Source organism: Tachyglossus aculeatus, chromosome 23 (assembly GCF_015852505.1).
Source record: "Tachyglossus aculeatus isolate mTacAcu1 chromosome 23, mTacAcu1.pri, whole genome shotgun sequence".
NCBI classification, from domain to species: Eukaryota; Metazoa; Chordata; class Mammalia; order Monotremata; family Tachyglossidae; genus Tachyglossus; species Tachyglossus aculeatus.
In genome coordinates, this window is record NC_052088.1 from 31,989,174 (window position 1) to 32,010,587 (window position 21,414).

Below are 21,414 nucleotides of genomic sequence, written 5' to 3' on the forward strand. Positions count from 1 at the left end.
CTTTAATTCAGGATCGGTAATGGGATATTTAGCAATTATGTCTCCGTGTAGTTAGAGCCCGGCCTATTAAGGCCATCTTGCTGAATCTGTGGATTCGGGATTTCTGAGATGAGGGCCCCCATGTTGGAGGAAGAACAATGACACTGAAGGAAAAGAGAACTCCAGGCTCCTTAGAGAAAAGGAGGACTCCCACAAAAATATTGGTGAGCTTATAAAAGCTGAGCAAGCCTTCCATGTCTGTGTCCTTTTTCTATGGTCATCAAAAGAAACGCTAATTCATAACCCAAACGCACAAAATTAACAACCAGTCGTGGCAGAATTAAGATTGATTCATAAACCTCGGAGTGAAATTTGGCAGTGAAAATGTGAAGAAAAGTCCCAATCTTAAAGATTTCAATTTAGTTGGTTTTTTTTAGGATGGGAGGGGAGGGCGTAAAAGCTGGATAGATCTTTAAAACCCTAAAATGCTTAATTCAAATTTTTAGCCCTTAAGCTAGCTTAGCAATATGAACTCATTTTAAATCTTTTGCCTAAGGAACTTCCATTTACTCTCTGTACTTTTCACATTTGTTTAACCGCCATCATGGGTACTAGGGAAAATGGGGGAAATTCATGTCTGATTTTTTCTAAAAAAAAATTAAATTAAATTTTTAAAAGTATCTCCTTATTTCTTTCTGTTTTCTTATCGGTCTTAATGCCACGATGTTCCACAATGATTTCTGAATTGAGGGTTGATGCTGGGAGCCACTAGAGATATTTGAAGAGGGTTTGCTCTCTGCAAATTTCCCAATTTGTCAAGTTCACATACGTGTCCACTAGCTTTCAGGCACTGTAATCAATCAACCGATTTTATTTACTGAGCGTTTACTGTGTGCAGAGCACTGTATTAAGCACTTGGGAGAAGCCAATATAACAGAGTTGGCACCTGTTAGCAAACACCTTGTGAAAACTACTCAACTCGTTACATTATCGAAGATTAATGAGCACTGTCTGAATTGAGTGGTTTGAACTACTAGAACAGAAGGCTTGAATCCACTTTCTGCTGTGTGACCTTAGGCAAGTCACTTCACTTCTCTGGGCCTCAGTTACCTCATCTGTAAAATGGGGATTGAAACTGTAAGCCCCATGTAGGACAGGGACTGTGTTCAACTTGATTTGCTTGTATTCACCCGAGCGCTTAGAACAGTGCCTGGCACGCAGTAAAGTGCTTAACAAATATCATCATTTATTTATTAAATAAATAATAAATTTTTTTTAGATTTAATTTTTACGTGCAGTAGCAACTGGAAATACCACCAGAAGGGCCTCTACCTTTCCTTTTTCAATATTTCCTTCTTTTTACTGAAAAGCCATCATTGTTAGGTCTTCAAACTCTCAACCATCATATAATTCTGAAATCATGTCTCCTCTAAGTCTTCCCTGACTCACCCAATAGCAATTCCTACACACCATTCATTTTCCCACTAGGAAAACTGCTAGTTTTTTTGCTTTGCTCTTTGTTTTTTATGGCATTTGTTAAATTCTTACTATAAGCCGGGCACTGTTCTAAGCACGGGGGTAGATACTGTGACACAACCTGATCACCTTGTAACCTCCCCAGAGCTTAGAACGGTGCTTTGCACATAGTAAGTGCTTAATAAATGCCATCATTATTATACAAACTAATTAATTTGGACACAGCCCAACTTCCACATGGGGCTCACAGTCTTACCCCCATTTTACAGATGAGGTAACTGAGGCACAGAAGTGACATGACCTGCCCAAGGTTACCCAGCAGACAAGTGGCAGTCAGGATTAGGACCCAGGTCTTCCCAGGCCCATGTTCTATCCAACAGGCCATGAGACTTCCCAATTGTGAATCCCACAGGGGACCGAGGCCGCGTTTCACTTCCAAGTGGGAATTTTCTCTCAAGTGCTTAGAAAGTACAGAGCATTAAGTGCTTAATCAATAGTCTTACTACTCCTGCTCTTCAGGGCAGGGCACAGTTGCTCATCCAGTGGAAAGAACACTGCTCTGGGAGTGGGGAGACCTGGCTTCCAGGGCTACGCCACTGCTGGGGAAGGTTTCAGACCCAAGAACCCCATAATAATAATAATAATAATAATAATAATAATGGCATTTATTAAGCACTTACTATGTGCAAAGCACTGTTCTAAGAGCTGGGGAGGTTTCAAGGTGAACAGGTTGTCCCACGTGGGACTCACAGCCTTCATCCCCATTTTACAGGTGAGGGAACTGAGGCACGGAGAAGTGAAGTGACTTCCCCAAGGTCACAAAGCTAAGTGGCGGAGCTGGGATTTGAACTCATGCCCTCTGACTCCAAAGCCCGGGCTCTTTCCACTGAGCCATGCTGCTTCTCCCTGGGGTGGCCCCCTCGACCAGGATACAGAAGAACAGCCAGCCAAAGTGGGCGGCAAACACCCCAGCAGCCTTCATCATCATCAATCGTATTTATTGAGCGCTTACTATGTGCAGAGCACTGTACTAAGCGCTTGGGAAGTACAAATTGGCAACATATAGAGACGGTCCCTACCCAACAGTGGGCTCACAGTCTAAAAGGGGGAGACAGAGAACAAAACCAAACATACTAACAAAATAAAATAAATAGAATAGATATGCACAAATAAAATAAATAAATAAATAAATATAATAAGCACTGCGTGTGGGTTTGGGGGGTCGGGGGGTGGTCCCCGTCTGCGGGTGGGGGAGAGGGGCTGGGGGACTCACTGAAGCAGCCTTCTGCCCACGGTGGCAAGCTACGGCATCAGGATGGTCTCGGGCTCACTTTGGTCACAAATGGGTCCTGCCCGGATGAAAAGGTTCCCGTGTGCTTTGCGGGGTGCGGTCAATCTGCCCTGCCTACCTGCCTGCTCGTGGCACCCCAGGCTCCCGTGGAAACATGACGGGATGGAAGAGAGTCAGAGGGGCACTGGACAAAACGGTAGCACCCAAAAAATGAATTCCTCCACCCCCGTTCTCGGGGCCGAAATCGTGGGACCAGCGCTCATTCGGCCTTCCCGGCAGGAGGTCCCATCGATTAAACGCCCGGTCTCCTGAGCTTGCAAAAATATCCCGTGGATTAGCAGCGGGGCCTTGTGGTTTGACCGCAGGCTTGGGAGTCACAAGGACCTAGGTTCTAATTTCAGCTCCACCACCTGCCTGCTGAGTGAACTTGGGCAAGTCGCTTCAATTCTCTGGGCCTCAGTTTCCTCATCTATAAAATGGAGATTAAGACTGTGAACCCGTTGTCGGGAAGGGACCGTTTCTATATGTTGCCAATTTGTGCTTCCCAAGCGCTTAGTATAGTGTTCTGCACACAGTAAGCGCTCAATAAATACGACAATGAATGTGGGACACGGACTGTGTCCAACCCCACTGTCAAATCAATGCTTCTGATAAAGATGCTGATGACAATAATTCTAATTAGGAATTTGCTAGCCTGAAGGAACATTCAGACAATTACTCCTGTTAAGTTGGACTCTGAATAATGAAAATAGAAGCTGTCAGCCCAGGATCACCCAAACGTTACCATGTACCATAGCCGCTTGGCTGTTCAGTCCTGTCATTAAGTTAAGCTTTAAGAGATCTTAACAGATGATTCAACATTCCCATACTTACTCTCTACTACTCCTGGAATAGCTCTATAGTGTTGAAACTGGTAGAAGGACTTTTCTAACATGTACTCCGGATTAATTTCTTCTACCCGAAGCAAGTTCAAGACCATGTTGTAGGTCAAATGGAAAGCACTGTTCAGAGGATCTGCTGAGCCGGGGCCGAAATCGTGGGACCGGCGCTCATTCGGCCTTCCCGGCAGGAGGTCCCATCGATTAAACGCCCGGTCTCCTGAGCGTGCAAAAATATCCCGTGGATTAGCAGCGGGGCCTTGTGGTTTGACCGCAGGCTTGGGAGTCACAAGGACCTAGGTTCTAATTTCAGCTCCACCACCTGCCTGCTGAGTGAACTTGGGCAAGTCGCTTCAATTCTCTGGGCCTCAGTTTCCTCATCTATAAAATGGAGATTAAGACTGTGAACCCGTTGTCGGGAAGGGACCGTTTCTATATGTTGCCAATTTGTGCTTCCCAAGCGCTTAGTATAGTGCTCTGCACACAGTAAGCGCTCAATAAATACAACTGAATGAATGTGGGACACGGACTGTGTCCAACCCCATTGTCAAATCAATGCTTCTGATAAAGATGCTGATGACAATAGTTCTAATTAGGAATTTGCTAGCCTGAAGGAACATTCAGACAATTACTCCTGTTAAGTTGGACTCTGAATAATGAAAATAGAAGCTGTCAGCCCAGGATCACCCAAACGTTACCATGTACCATAGCCGCTTGGCTGTTCAGTCCTGTCATTAAGTTAAGCTTTAAGAGATCTTAACAGATGATTCAACATTCCCATACTTACTCTCTACTACTCCTGGAATAGCTCTATAGTGTTGAAACTGGTAGAAGGACTTTTCTAACATGTACTCCGGATTAATTTCTTCTACCCGAAGCAAGTTCAAGACCATGTTGTAGGTCAAATGGAAAGCACTGTTCAGAGGATCTGCTGAGCCCTAAAATAGGAGAGGAAAAACAAACCAAGTGTCAGCCAAGCCAACAAGCCAGGCAGAAAGCCTAGCTTAAAAGGCCTTCAAATTTTACCCTTCCTTATGCAAGTAATGACCCCTTCATCCAAATGTTACAAAATCAACCATTGTAGAATATAAAGAGTTCTTGTCATGTCGGTGGTTTCAAAAATACAGCGTTCAGCCCTCAAATGCCTCAGCTCCCAAACCAGTTCCTAACAAATTAGTTTCTACTTCAGTCGTAGGATGATGTCAAAACTTCAGTGATGACGGACAACTGGTAACCATCACCTGATACTCCGGAACTAGGCTTTAAGGATAGGGATTTAAATGAGAAGTGAGCATTTTTCCTGTGGACGCATTTTTCAACTTACAACGCTTGGTGACTATCTGTGCCAGGTTAATCCACGTCTGGTGTTTAGAGCTAAAGGGACAGATAGTCCCTCCCCCTTTTAGACTGTAAGCCCACTGTTGGGTAGGGACTGTCTCTATATGTTGCCAATTTGTACTTCCCAAGCGCTTAGTACAGTGCTCTGCACATAGTAAGCGCTCAATAAATACGATTGATGATGATGATGATAGTAATAATAATAATAATAATAATAATAATAATAATGGTATATGTTAAGCACTTACTATGTGCAAAGCACTGTTCTAAGCGCTGGGGAGGTTACAAGGTGATCAGGTTGTCCCACGGGGGGCTCACAGTCTTCATCCCCATCTTTCAGATGAGGTAACTGAGGCACAGAGGAGTGAAGTGACTTGCCCAAAGTCACACAACTGACAATTGGCAGATAACCTGTGACCCCCCCGCACAGTAAATGGAACCAACAGGAGCAGCAAAAGAGTAGACTCGGATATCTGTCCAGGACTAACCTTCCTCAGTCTCACCTGCCTGGCTGCCGATCCCTAGCCCACATCTCGCTTCTGGCCTCCCTCCTTAAATCTAACAGAAAATCACTCCCCGCCCCCCGCTTCAAAGCCTTACTGAAGGCCCATCTCCTCCAAGAGGCCTTCCCAGACTAAGCCCCACTTTTCCTCATCTCCCACTCCCTTCTGCATCACCCTGACTTGCTCCCTTGGCTCTTCCTCCTTTCCAGCCCACAGCACTTAAGCACAGACCTGTCATTTCATTTATTTGTATTGATGTCTGTTTCCCCCGGCCTCTAGACTCTAAGCTCATTGTGGGCAGGGAATGTCACATTTATTGTTGTTGTACTTTCCTAAGCGCTTAGTACAGTGCTCTGCACATAGTAAGCATTCAATAAATACGATTGAATGAATGAATCAATCAATGGGATTTACTGAGCCTTTACTATGTGCAGCGCACTGAATTAAGCGCTTGGGAGAGTACAACAGAGTTGGCAGATACGTTCCCTGTCCCCAGGGAACTTACAGTCTAGAAGATCCATTTTATTTAACAAATGACTTAGCACGTTTCAGGAATATTAAATTTAAAGCAGCCCTGCAAAGTATAAATGACAAACGATTTCAGGGGTGCCCTCTTTACGGAAGACATTTTGGTCGACGCGACACATTACATTCAGGAAGGGCAAAAAGATATATCCCAATCAAGCTAACATTTCTCACTACTTGCATAGGGGGAAAAAAAATCAGTACCCTAATATTTATATTTGAAAATCTGTTTTAAATGTAACGTGAAGCAAGGATATTTTCTCTACATTTGTGAATCACGCTGAGCATCTTAGTTACTTTTCCATAATGTTAAATGAAGCGAGGCAATGCCATTTTTCCCTCCCCAATAGTACCGGGTTTTAGAAGCGGGAGCAGACTTTCAAAGGAAAGATCCTTTGGGTAAAAAAATCACAAAAACTGAAATTATTTCAACTATCCACATCAAGTCCTCGGGCACACCGACACCTGGAATGATGAATTAGATTTCTATGATTTGGCTTTACTTCAATCCATTTCAAATAGTTTTGGGAAGGAAGAATTTCAGGCTTTGAAAGTGAGAACTGCCTTATAAGCAGGCCAGTACAAAACAAAACGGTAAAAGGCTTCAAAAGGCCAGCATTAGCGAGATTGCTTCAAGGGTACAGAGTGTTGGTGGGTTGGGGGCTGTGACCCTGAGGGAGAGTGGTGGAGAAGAGATGGTGAGGGGGGATACTTTATCAATGGCCCAATTCACCAGAATATTTGTTAAAGGAAAACTTGTAATCGCTGTAGAGGACGCCTAAGCCTTAAGAGAGGGCGGGGGAGGAAGAAAAGAGGCAGGGAAGCTTTATTTCTGCCTGGTTCCAAACCACCGGGAGATTTGGATTTAAAGAAAAAATTGGGTAATTGCCCAAGGAATCCTTGCCCCCTTCTTGTGTGCTTTTCTGGTTCTTGATTTAGTTTTTTTGGCTCTGCTCTTCTCAAACCCTTAGAATAATGCTTGTTTCGCTCGGATCTTAAGTAGGCTTTGTTTCGATGGCTAACAGCCAATTAGTTTAATACTCACTCCAACTTTTGCAATAAAAGATCCCAAATGTCTGTTCAGCAAAAATGACCCACTCGGCAGCAGCTGTGCCTTATAGGAGAGGGGAGACCTCACAGATTTTTGATTCTGACCAGACTCACCCCCAGCTTGGCCAATCACCATCATCAATCGTATTTATTGAGCGCTTACTGTGTGCAGAGCACTGGACTAAGCGCTTGGGAAGTACAAGTTGGCAACATGTAGAGACAGTCCCTACCCAACAGTGGGCTCAGCTCATGGGGATGGCGTAACCCATCGGCACCATTCAGAAAACAAAGTGCAAATGCAGATGAGTCTAGTACAGCCTCGTGGAAGCAGCGTGACTTAGTGGATAGAGCACGAGCCCGCGAGTCAGAAGGCCCTGGGTTCTAATCTCAGCTCTACCACTTGTTGACTGGGTGACCTTGAGCAAGTCACTTCACTTCTCTGGGCCTCAGTTCCCTCATCTGTAAAATGGGGACTATGAGTGTGAGCCCCAATGTGGGATAGAGACCGTGCCCTAAGTGATTAACTTGTATCTACCCCGGCGTCTAGAATAGTGCCTGGCACAAAATAAGCACTTAACAACTCTAGACTTAAGACCCACATGCGACGCCTTCTCATTACTGAGAAGCAGTGTGGCTCAGTGGAAAGAGCCCGGGCTTTGGAGTCAGAGGTCATGGGTTCAAATCCTGCCTCCGCGACTTGTCAGCTGTGTGACTTTGGGCAAGTCACTTAACTTCTCTGGGCCTCAGTTCCCTCATCTGGAAAATGGGGATGAAGACTGTGAGCCCCCCGTGGGACAACCGGATCACCTTGGAACCTCCCCAGCGCATAGAACAGTGCTCTGCACATAGTAAGCACTTAATAAATGCCATTATTATTATTATTATTACTGCAGTCCTCCTTCTAGACTGTGGGCCCGTTGCTGGGTAGGGACTGTCTCTATATGTTACCAACTTGTACTTCCCAAGCGCTTAGTACAGTGCTCTGCACACAGTAAGTGCTCAATAAATCCGACTGAATGAATGAATTACTGGACTCCTTGTTTCCAAAGAACCGGGAGTCTCCTATGAATAACCTTACCGAGGAATGTACCATTCGATAATAATAATAAATAATTGTGCTATTTGTTAAACGCTATCTATGCGCCAAGCATTGTTCTAAGCACAGGGGTAGAAACAAGCGAATCAGTTTACATACAATCCCTGTCCCACATAGGACTCATAGTCTTAATCCTCATTTAACAGATGATGGAACTGAGGCAGAGAAGTCAAGTGACTTGTCCAAGATCACACAGCAGACGCGTGGCGGAGCCCGGATTAGAACCTGCGTCCTCTGACCTCCAAGCCCATGTTCTTTCCACTAGGCCACGCTGCTTCTCTACACAATTCCTTATTTTTATTTTTGTGTGGATGTGCTAAACTAATCAATCACATTTGTCGAGCACTTACTGTGTGCACAGCACTGTACTAAGTGCTTGGGAGAGAAAAATATAAACGAGTTGGTAAACACTCTCCCTGCTCACAAGGAGCTTACAGTTTAGAGGGATTAGCTGGCCACCCACCACTGTAAAGCTCTTTTAGTACTCTGGTGAAACCCCAAAGTAAGGAAATTTGCACTTAAGTATTCACCCATTCCAACACAGCATGCGGGCACAATAAAATGTTCTTTCCAACACACTTGTACTGTCAAAAAAAAGCACCCCAAAAGCACCGTTAAAACATTAATAACACCGATAATAATAATGATGTTAATGGTATTTGTTAAACGCTTACTATGTGCCAAGTACTGTTCTAAGTGCTAGGGTGGATACAAGCCAATTGGGATGGACACAGTCCCTGTCTCACGTGGGGCTCAATCTCAGTCCCCATTTTACAGATGAGGTCACTGAGGTCCAGAGAAGTGAAGTGACTGGCCCAAGGTCACATACCAGACAAGTGGCAGGGCCAGGATTAGAACCCATGACCTTCTGACTCCCAGGCTCAAAAGCTCTTTCCACCACGCCATGCTGCTTATTACTTCCCTTCATTTTCTCCTCAAGCTTTGAATTTTTTAAGACTAATCTGGATAGACAGTGAAGCCTACTTCAATTTGGCCTTAGATAATGGCAGATCACTATTCTTAGTTTGGGTTTCCATTTCACTGAATGGAAATTATTTACTTATGTGCTAATGAAAAATAATCTTTTTTATTCATTCATTCAGCAGCATTTATTGAGCGCTTACTGTGTGCAGAGCACATTTATCATTAGTACTGTACACATGTAAGCAGCTATGAGAGCCTAGAATCAATTGATGGTATTTATTGAGCACTTACTGTTCGTGCAAAACACTGTACAGATCTGGTAGACAGATTTCCTGTCCACAAGGAGCTTACCATCTAGAACTATATTTATTTTGGTTTATCACTTCTAAATGTATTCATATAGTTTTTATTCACACTTCTGATCTTGGGAATGCACTCCATATGCTCTTCCCGTGGAAACAAGTGACAGTGCTCACAGTACCCTGATGAAATTTCACTGTCAGTAGGGCCAGCTTGGCTTTAAGAAGGAAAAGTATATATTAATTCCATGTGAATAACCCTTGGAATATCATTATGCATGTAGAAATATGTAGGTGCACACATATTCAATCAAAACTATTCAGAAATTATTAACAACTGAGAAGTCCTGGCCACCTTTTCCTAATTCTGAAAACTAAAGCACTGGCTTATATTTTTCCACTGTCCAGAAAGAGTTGTATAAATTAAAATGAGAAGGTCATTCCAGAAAACTCTAGTGAAAGCTAAACTGTGGCCACAAAATATTACAGGTTAAGCTGTAATTAAAACATTATTCGATAAATGAAATGTTGAATTTCTTTTCACATCATCCAATTCCCCCCCCCCCCCCCCCCCCCCCCCATTCAGCCACAAGGTAGATATTTACCCTCGGTTATTACAGCCGGGAAATAAACAATTTTAATGGAATGAGACCAAATTTATATTCCAAATAGGCAAGAGACTACTTGGTCAGATTTTTAAATTAGGGATGTAGGCCCCTTGGGAAAGCCCTAATCTTGACCCAAATCCAAGATGAATCATAACCAAATGCTTGAAAGCCAACAGCTGTTTTGTTCCAGCTATTAGTTTTCAAGCAAAACAAGTGAATAGATCATTTAAGTTTACAAAATGCTTTCACGTAATCAGTCTCTACCAGTACATTAAGAAGTTAAAAAAAAAAAAAACCCACCAAACCAAAAAATCCTCGTTCCAGTAAAACCTCTTTGGTCATTTACACAAACATTCTCAGGAACATCTTCTCCATTTCATTTAATGTTCATTTCTTTCATAAGTCATAATCAGTTTACACTGCACAGCTCGGTCCAGGGAACAGCATGAAGTGATGTAATATGGGGGTTCAACATTTGCAACCCGTAACTGTCTCATGGAGACGCAGAGAGTTGTTTCTGTCAGGAAGATAAGCTGTCGGAATATCTTCCACCAGCTGCGGTACCTAGGCAATCAATGGATCATTCAGTGGTATTTCCTGAACACCCACTGTGTGTGCAGAGCACTGTACTACATGCTTGGGAGAGGACGATTGAGCCCAGTTAGCGTTTATCACTGAGGCAGGCCCAGCCCGGCAACCCTGGCTCCTCCGCAGCTTGGATGGAGGCTGGGTTTGGGTTCTCCTTCCTGCTCTGGTACTGGGGAACCTGTTTGCTGCTTCCTCCTCCTCCTCCTCTCATCTGCGCACCTCCTCTTTCCCCTCCGCCGGCCCCAAACCTCGGATCAGCCCCGACTCCCAGTGTTTCCACTCCCAGCCCACTCCTCCCTGGAGGCCCCAGGGGTTGGGTGACAGAATTAAATGCTGGGAATTGAGGGAAACTGATCACAGACCCCGTCTGATCTCCTGATCCTCGCTCCCTCTGCTCATTCTCCCTTCCAGCTCCACACCAATTATGTTCTTAATTCTCTTTTATTTATATGAATGCCTGTCTCCTCCCCTCTAGACTGTAAGCTCACCGTGGGCAGGGAATGTGTCTGTTTATTGTAGTATTGTACTTTCTCAAATACAGTGTGCACACAGTAAGCGTTCATTAAATAAAATTGAACGAATGAATGACCGGGTATATTCCCCTCCCCTCAGCCCCTCAACCCCCAACACCTACCATTCATTCATTCATATTTATTGAGCACTTACTGTGTGCACAGCACTGTACTAAGCGCTTGGGAAGTACAAGTTGGCAACATTTAGAGACAGTCCCTACCCAACAACAGGCTCACAGTCTAGAATGGTGCCAGCATTTCCTGGCACCAAATGGGCACTTACTGACAATATGTTGCAAGGCTGGTTTAAATGGAGAAGCAGCATGGCCTACTGGGAAGAGCACAGGCATGGGAGGCAGAGGACCTGGGTTCTAATCCTGCCAGTCAACTGCAAAGTCACTCAACTTCTCTGTTCCTCAGTTCTCCTGTTCTTCCTCCTAACAATAATAATAATAATAATAATGACGGTACTTGTTAAGCGCTTACTATGTGCAAAGCACTGTTCTAAGTGCTGGGGAGGTTACCAGGTGATCAGGTTGTCCCACGGGGGGCTCACAGTTTTAATCCCCATTTTACAGATGAGGTAACTGAGGTCCAGAGAAGTTAAGTGACTTGCCCAAAGTCACACAGCTGACAATTGGCGGAGCCGGGATTTGAACCCCTGACCTCTGACTCCAAAGCCCAGGCTCTTTCCACTGAGCTCCTAATAAGACTGTGAGCCCCATGAGGGACAGGGACTGTGTCCAACCTCATTAACCTGGATCTACCCCAGTGCTTAGAACGGTGTTTGATTCACAGTAAGCACTTAACAACTACCATTTAAAAAAATAATAATGTTGCTGAGACTCTGGGATTTGCTGAATAAGGTGTGATAGCTGTGAACAAATGGCATACTGGGGAAGGATGGAGGGTCTGAACTTCCCGGGAAGAAGCGCAGCCCAGCGGCTAGAGGCCGGGCCGGGCACTCAAAAGGGCCTGGGTTCTAATCCTGGCTCTGGTGCTGTGTGATTTTGAGCAAGTCACTTCACTTTCTTTGTGCCTCACATATCTTCTGTAAAATGAGGATAATTTTACAGACCGTAAGACTGTAAGCCCCATCTAGGACGTGGACAGAGTCCAATCTAATTAGTTTGTAAATATCCCTTAGAACCGTGCCTGGAGCATAAAAAGCGCTGAACAAATACCATTAAAAAAAAACCGACAAACCACTGGAAGGGAGTAGAGCAACAGCACTCTCCAGAATGTCATTTTTTGTAACTGGTCTGTGTGGGAATGCCTACGATAAAGTCCACAGGTGTCTGAAAAGAGGCAGGCTGCCATGGTGCCTTGCAGGTGAACATAATAATAATTATGGTATTTGTTAAGTGGTTATTATGTGACAAGCACTGTACTAAGAGCTGGGGGCGGACACAAGAATATCGGGCGGGACATAATCCCGGCCCCACGTGGGGCTCACAGTCTCGAGCCCCATTTTATAGATGAGGTAACTGAAGCCCAGAGAAGTGAAGTGACTTGCCCAGGTCACACAGCAGACAAGTGGCGGAGCCGGGATTAGAACCCATGACCCTCTGACTCCCGGGCCTGTGCTCTGTCCATTGAGCCGTGCTGTTTCTTCTGACGGAGATAACAGAGATATGGTCTCCGTGGCTCTAATCAATCACCTCGCAAGCTCTGCGTTCCACTTCTGAGTATGGCAAATGGGTGACTGGAGGAAGAGGCCATGTTCCCTCTGACATCTTTCAACTCCCGCGGCTAGATCCCCAATTTTCCCTCGAGTGATTCATCACTCATCCAAGAATTTATCCAAATTCCTCTTGAACGTACTGATATTTTCAGCCTGCACAACTTCCTGTGAAACTGAGTTCCATATGCTTATCGCCTCATTCCATACGGACCACATTGTTTTAAGTAAAAGTAAGGTATGGCATTCACCAGTGGTTGACAGAAATGCTTCGCTTCAGAAAAGAATTATAGAGTAACAATATGTAATATTTCGTGACTATGTGAGAAGAGGAAAAATACCGGAGCGCTCAGTTTTATATTCTCATTCGGTGTGCTCATTAAAAAAAATTCTGCCTAGATTAGTTAGGACAGAATAAAGTCTGTACGTTATATTGGACGAATGGGAAATTAAACTGTCTTGCTACCAACAGCTGCAAATGTCTGCAAATATAAAGGAGCTGTATTCAAAAGCCGTTGTCTTGAAAGAAAACCTAAGATACGTCCATTAGATTGGTAAGAACGACCTTAAACCTCTCTGAAGAACTTACATCTGAATCTGCCTACCATAAATTAACTTGCTAATTCATCGTTTCTCTCTATTTTCTTACGTTTGGGCTCAATTAAACCATGGTTCGACATGCTGATAGTTCAAGAATATCAAATAGTAATAATAACGATGATGGTATTTATTAAGCGCTTACTACGTGCAAAGCACTGTTACACCTGACTGTCTTTAGGATTAACAAATTCGGAGATAAAGTGGGGTGAGGGAGAGCGGGAAATGAGGAGCCAAGAGGGATTCTCTCCACTCCCTTCTCCACAATGAGTCACGGATAATGCCGGGACCATCAACGTCAACAGGAACCTTAATATGCCTGGCTGGTATCAATCAATCAATCAATGGTATTTACTGAGCACTGGCTGTACACAGAGAGAACATTGTGTGACTTTGGGCAAGTCACTCCATTTCTCTGTGACTCAGTTACCTCATCTGTAAAATGGGGATTAAGACTGTGAGCCCCATGTGGGACATGGACTGTTGCCAACCTGATTACCCTTTGTCTACCCCAGCGCTTAGAACGGTCCCTGGCACATAGTAGGGGGTTAACAAATACTATACAGATAAAAAAGGGATGTTTAATATTTTCAGTCCAGAACGTTATACCCCCCCGCTTCAAAACAGGAGCCAGGCTAGATGATGAGTGTGTATCCTACCCTCGATTTTTCCTGGAAAGTGATTTCACAATCCTGTGGACTGCCCGTTTCAATGAAAAACAACTCAGTCAAAAGGTTCTCTCGCAAATCTAAACATCCTTCTTTTCACAATGAAAGGCCATTTCCGCTCATCTGGCCTCAACAGAGGTGAATCACAACTGGTTATCATACTCTCTCAAATTCTGTATACCTTCCATTTTTCTCATCTTTGTTCTTAAAAACTCCGTAATTCTTTAACCTTTTGGAACCTTTAAATTATTTAGAGTCACACATACCCGTCCTGCCTTTGCGTACCTGAAGAAAATTGAGCCTTGCACCCTTCGTAAGTTGACAATAAATTCAAAAATAGTAGAACATTAGACTGTAAACAACACTAGATTGTAAGCTCGTTTTGGGCAGGGAATGCAACTACTTATTGTTATAGTATCTCTCCCGAGCACTAAGTACAGTGCTTTGCAAGCAATAAGAGCTCAATAAGTATGACTGAATGAACATTATCTTTCAGCACCTCCCTGATTCATTCTTGATCCCCAAGGGATTACATTTGTTAGCGCCGTGATTGGGAAAGCAGTGTTAGCAGAATGAAGATGCAGAACTGAACGCAACTTAGTTCCTCTCTGATGACTTTTTCTTTTCATTCTTTCACTCAGGCAGCATACAGTTAAAGGAATATAAGACTGGTTAAAGAGTCTGCTTTGTTAATGCCGCGAAATGTGCTAAACACCACAAGTTCTTAGAATAGTGTGTGAAAAATGAAAGGTTCTTGAACACTAATGGGAAATCAATTAAGCTATTTGTCATGTGAAATATTTCTGGGAAAATCCTACATCAGAGTTGAAATGAAAGGTGACTTTTAGGATAAGAAAACCAGAACTGCCTACTTGTCTGGCAGAAAATACCAAGGAAGCAGATGCCGCTGTAAAATATTCCACCCGCCTCCAGCTTGGCATCCCAGGCCTGTATTTTCCACATATAATGTACAGGGAAAGAAAAATGATGTGTATTGTAGCTGGTGAAAGTTACTGTAAACTAAACATACTTTCAAGTTGGCAAAGCATGTAACTCTGCCTCTAAGGTGAGCCCGCTACAGTAGATAAGGCACTGACGAAATGTTCATCTTTGATAAAATTTTTCGATGTGTTCATTTGTCATAGCATTCGTTCATTCATTCAATTGCATTCACAGAGAGCAAACTGTGTTCAGGGAACTGTACTAAGCGCTTATGCAGTGTTTTAAAATAACACACAATTTCAAAAACACAATTACTTAAAATGGGGGTTTGTAGCTCACTCTGCTCTAAAAGGTAAAGGGATTTTCATTCAATCGTATTTATTGAGCGTTTACCGTGTGCTGAGCACTGTACTAAGCGCTTGGGAGAGTTCAATATAACATTGAACAGACACACTCAGCGCTTGGGAGAGTACAATATAACAGTGAACATACACATCATTCCCTGCCCACAACAAGCTTACAGTCTACAAGGGGAGACAGATGTGAATATAAATAAATTTCAGACATAAGTGGTGTGGGGCTGGGAAGAGTTGGGATGAATAAGGGGAGCAAGTCAGGGAAACGAAGAAGGGAGTGGGACAACAGGAAAGGAGGGCTGCGTCAGGGAAGGCCTCTCAATAAGGCTTTGAAGGGGAGGAGGAGGAGAGTAATTGCCTGTCAGATATGAAGAGGGAGGACGTTCCAGGTCAGAGGCAAGACATGGGCGAGAGGTCGGCGGTGAGATAGACAAGATCAAGGTACAGTGAGAAGGTTGGTATCAGGGGAGTCAAGTGTGCGGGCTGGGTTGTTGTAGGAGGGGGTAAGGGGATTCACTACTGCCCCAAAGTCCTCCATGCTGAGCTTAAAATAAAATGGTAAAAATCTTCTCAGTTTGCCCATTCCAACCTCCCTACAGAAGCTGGAGTGAGTCTATATTAACCAATCTAGCCCAGACTTTAAACGGCATCCAAACGGCCCGACCGCAAACTGCATTTATTTATTACCTTAAGAAGCTGTTTCCCAACAGTTGGGCTCATCTTCTCATCCACCATTAGAATGACAATTCCTCTATCGTCCATACCCCGCCTTCCGGCCCGACCAGACATCTGAATGTATTCGCCTGAAGAAATCTAAATCACACAATTTAAATTTAGGATGCACTGTTAATGGAAAGGCCATAGGCAAGGATTAAAGAGAAGTATGACCTGGGATGAATAAAAATCAGAGTTCAGAGAGTGGATGGCATCTGCTTACAGAACTACAATCAAATTCAAGGTTTGGGACCTTTAAAGAAGAAAGACTTTTTACCTGAAGACTGGAAAGGAGCTTTTAATGTGAAAATTACACGTATGCTAAACAAAACTGAAGCGGTCAGCCCCAGAGGTGGTTTCAGTTTGGTACTGAGAGAAGTAATAAGTCATTCTGTTTACTGGACACAAACGTTAGGAAAACATTAGCTAATTATCTGGCATAAAGAATCATTGGGAATTACGCAGTACCATCAGCTTGGCACATACTAAGCGCTTAAATACCAACGTTAATTAATTAATTAGCAGTAGGGGGCAATCACTTTGAGAAAAGTCACAAGACGTAGTTTCTCCACTTGGGAAATGGGGCTGGCACCTCTGGAGCCCACAGGTCACTGAGAAAATATTCTTTAGTACTGCATTTTCAAAAACAGAGAAATTCTCTGATGCCAAAGTTTCTCTCATTTCACTCCTGATCCCAGAGGTAAACTACTTTCCTTTTACAATGATCTTATTTGGCTTAAGGCAATCACTGTCATGCACAAAGCCAATGCCGTAAATTTCTTTTTCCATTTCCAACAACCAGAAAACTTAAGATATTTGAATTTAAGATGCAGATTCTATGCATTGATCATTCCTGAGGGCTCCAAAATACAAATTTTATGGATCCAATAATAATAACGATGGCATTTATTAAGTGCTTACTATGTGCAAAGCACTGTTCTAAGTGCTCGGGCAGTTACAAGGTGATCAGTTTGTCCCACAGGGGGCTCACAATCTTTATCCCCATTTTTCAGATGAGGTCACTGAGGCACAGAGAAGTTGTGACTTGCCCAAAGTCACAAAGCTGACAACTGGCAGAGTCGGGATTTGAACCCATGACCTCTGACTCCAAAGCCTGTGCTCTTTCCACTGAGCCACGGTGCCAACAGTCACTTCCCCATCAAAAAAATTGTTGCTGTGACTAATTCCTAAAAAAGCAATTAAGGAATGGGGTGCTTTAAAATGATTTCACAATGGCAATATAATTCATTACTGTAATATCTGTTGAACGCTTACTGCGTGCCAAGCACTGTACTTAGCTCTGGGGTTGATACGAGATAATGAGATCGAATACGATCCCTGTCCCCCTTGGGGCTTATAGTCTAAGCGGGAGGAGAAGAGGCTTTGAATCTCCATTTTACAGATGAGGAAACTGAGGACGAAACAGAAACTGTCCAAAGTCACACACGGGCGAGTGGCAGAACCGATATTAAAACCCAGGTCTCCTGATTCCCATCCCTGTGGCTCTTTCCATTAGGGCACGCTGCTTCTTATAATTTATTACAAGTTACTCAGGTACTTACTGTCGTCTCAATTTATTAGATTAGAAAACAAATGCAACTGCCTGAACTTTGCTTACCCAACGAAAATCTTTCCCATCAAATTTGCGGGCGCTGGTAAACAACACAGTCCTTGCCGGCATGTTAATTCCCATAGCAAAGGTTTCTGTTGCAAATAAAGCCTAGAAATCAAGCAATAGAGAAATGTAACTAAATCTGTTCCATTTTCTTGTTTACAACTTTTTTTTTTTCCAATTTAGGTTACCTGAGTAATAAAATAAAAACTAGAAAGTGCTTTATGACAGAACATCACTCTTCCCAATTGTCAGCTGTGTGACTTTGGTCAAGCCACTTAACTTCTCTGTGCCTCAGTTACCTCATCTGTAAAATGGAGATTAAGACTGTGAGCCCAAGCGCTTAGTACAGTGCTTTGCACACAGTAAGCGCTCAATAAATGCGATTGAATGAATGAATGAGCCCCCCGTGGCACAACCTGATCATCTTGTAACCTCCCCAGTGCTTTGTACATAGTAAGCACTTAATACATGCCATCATTACTATTATTCCTCCAGCACCTACAAAGCATTTTTTAAAAAAACTAGTATTTGTTTTACTGTTTACTATATGCCAGGCACTATACTAGGTGCAGGGGTAATAATAATAATAATAATGATGGCATTTGTTAAGCGCTTACTATGTGCGAACCACTGTTCTAAGAGCTGGGGGGCATACAAGGTGATCAGGTTGTCCCACGTGGGGCTCACAGTTTTAATCCCCATTTTACAGATGAGGTAACTGAGGCCCAGAGAAGTCAAGTGACTTGCCCAAAGTCACACAGCCGACAAGTGGCGGAGCCGGGATTAGAACCCATGAGCTCTGGCTCCCAAGCCCGTACTCTTTCCACTGAGCCACGCTGCTTTTTAGGCGCTCATCAGGTTGGTCACAGTCCCTGCCCCGCGTAGGGTTCACAGTCTTAATCCCTATTTTACAGAAGAGGTAACTGAGGCCCAGAGAAGTGAAGTAAATTGCCCAAGGTCACACAGCAGACAAGTGACAGAGCCAGGAGGTGAACTCAGGTCTTTCTGACTCTCAGGCCTGGGCTCTATCCACTGGGACCACATTATCATCATCATCAATCGCATTTATTGAGCGCTTACTGTGTGCAGAGTACTGTACTAAGCGCTTGGGAAGTACAAGTTGGCAACATATAGAGACAGTCCCTACCCAACAGTGGGCTCACAGTCTAAAACATTACTTCTCTATACGCTGTAAACTCGTTATAGACAGGGAACATGTTTACCAACTCTATTCTCCAAGCACTCTGTCCAGTGCTCCGCACAGAGTAAGCGCTCAACAAATGAATGACCGACTGATTACCAATTCAGGGAAAAAAACCTGTTTAACGAACCATAATCCTGCTACGCTAAAGGAACCTTGGGGTGGGGATGGGCAGGCAGACAGATCCTCTTTTTAAAATTTTTTTCTTTTTAATTCATGCACTTGATAAGTGCTTCATATGTACCAGGCGCTGCATTAAGCGCCGGGGCAGATGGAAGATAATCATGTTGGACATAGTCCTTGTCCCACATAGGCCTCAGCCTTAATCCCCATTTTACAGATGAAGTCACTGTGGCACAGAGAAGTGAAGTGACTTTGCTAAGGTCGCTTCGGCCCAAGATCCTTGCCCTTAGAATTTTTTCAAAACCTCTTGGAAAAAGTCTTCTAAACCAACAGGAGCTGGGATTGACACCAAGAAGATTTTAATCCCTTGCTTAAGAGGTACTAAGTAGCAAGTGCCACCTATAAAGCCAGAGGGTCTCAAACCAGGCAAGCGAGATGCTGACTGTCCCACCCTGCCTCTCAATCCATCGCTTATCGGGTGGAACCTTTAGGTAATTATTTCTTCTGAAAAAGTACATAAAACCATATGGGTGGCCTCCTGGGTCACCAGCTGACAAACTGACTGCTCAGCAAGAGACCCACAACACAGAAGAGCTGGTTCAGACAATGGCCAATTGATCATTCAATTGGTATTTACTGAGCTCACAGAGCAGGGCTGTCTATACCACCCTCGGCTGCCCAGCCCGATGGAGAACAGCTGGAGCTTAGTGCGGAGACAGGTGGAAAACGGAGGAGGGAATAAGAATGATGGTATTTGTTAAGCGCTTACTACGTGACAAACACTGTTCTAAGCGCCGGGGTAGATAAAAGGTAATCAGGTTGGCCCACGCGGGGCTCACAGTCTCAATCCCCATTTTACAGATGAGGGAACTGAGGCCCAGAGAAGTGACTTGCCCGAAGTCACACAGCTGACAAGCGGCAGAGCTGGGATTAGAACCCGTGACCTCTGACTCCCAAGACTCTGTTCTTTCCACTAAGCCACTCTGCTTCTCTGGGAAGCGAAGCAGAGGCCAGGGAAACCTCAGCAGGGAAAAATGGCAAGAGCAGGACCTGCTAGGGGAGGGAGTTACTGGACAGAGGAGGTCAACTTTCTCCTCAGGTGGACACTGGGTTTCTATATTGTACTCTCCCAAGTGCTTAGTACAGTGATCCGCACACAGTAAGCGCTCAATAAATACCACTGACTGACTGATCTGCCAATGAAATGCCCTTGGTGGATTACGTCATGGGGGGGGGGGGGGGGGAGGGCCACTTCTGCTATGCCTACTCCTTCCGCCGCTCCCTTGCATAACCAAGCAGTTGGATTTATTGAGCGCTTACTATGTGCAAAGCCCTGTACTAAGCACATGGGACAGTATAACAGAGTTGGTAGACACGTTTCCTGCCCACAACGGGCTTACAGTTCAGAGGGGGAGACTAATATAAATAAATTATGGATCTATAAGTGCTGATACCAATAATAATGGTATTTGTAAGAGCTGACTATATGCCAGGCACTGTACTAAGCGGTGGGGTAGATAAGCAAATCAGGATGGACACAGTCCCTGTCCCATATGGGGGTGGGGGGGGTGTCCTAGTTTTAATCCTCATTTTACAGATAAGGTAACTGAGGCACAAAGACGTGAAATGACTTGCGCCAAGTCACACAGCAGACAAGTGGCAGAGCCGAGTCTAGAACCCAGGCCGTGCTCAATTCACTACACCATGATGCTTCTCATTCCCTGGTTCTAGAGGATCTAGAGATCTAGGATTGGAGAAGCAGCATGGCTCAGTGCAAAGAGCCCGGGCTTTGGAGTCAGAGGTCATGGGTTCAAATCCTGGCTTCGCCAACTGTCAGCTGTGTGACTTTGGGCAAGTCACTTAACTTCTCTGGGCCTCAGGTACCTCATCTGAAAAATGGGGATTAAATACTGTGAGCCCCCCGTGGGACAACCTGATCACCTTGTAACCTCCCCAGCGTTTAAAACAGTGCTTTGCACATAGTAAGTGCTTAAGAAATACCATCATCATCATTATTAATATTATTATCTAGATATCTTACAATCCAGAGGGGGAAACGGGCATTAATGTACCAAAATAACCCTACAGCTCCTCCTCTCAGCAAGCCACCGGGCAAGGCTGCGCTTGAAACAACCAGTGAAGGAAATGACCTGGGAAACAGTGCTGCCAATAATGAGTGCTTACTATGTGCCAACCACTGTTCTAAGCGCTGGGGTAGAGACAAGATAACCAGATTAGCCACGGTTCTCGTCCCGTAGGGGGGCTCGGTCTTAATCTCCATTTTACAGATGAGGTAATGCAGTGTGGCTCAGTGGAAAGAGCACAGGCTTTGGAGTCAGAGGTCACGGGTTCAAAGCCCGGCTCCACCGCTTGTCAGCTGTGTGACTTTGGGCAAGTCACTTAACTTCTCTGGGCCTCAGTTACCTCATCTGCAAAATGGGGATTAAGAC

General features: G+C 44.2%; 1 protein-coding gene across 1 annotated transcript in view; it reads right to left on the reverse strand.

The window, feature by feature from the left end:
* The window catches only part of MTREX (Mtr4 exosome RNA helicase), a 107,152-nt gene that overhangs the window by 51,730 nt on the left and 34,008 nt on the right, over window positions 1–21,414 (reverse strand). Inside the window, exons 14-16 of the mRNA XM_038765444.1 lie at window positions 17,644–17,745; window positions 15,999–16,124; window positions 4,412–4,562 (exon numbers count right to left, since the gene is read on the reverse strand). Of these exons, the coding sequence (XP_038621372.1) occupies window positions 4,412–4,562; window positions 15,999–16,124; window positions 17,644–17,745 (379 nt within the window). The remainder of the gene's footprint in view (window positions 1–4,411; window positions 4,563–15,998; window positions 16,125–17,643; window positions 17,746–21,414) is intronic.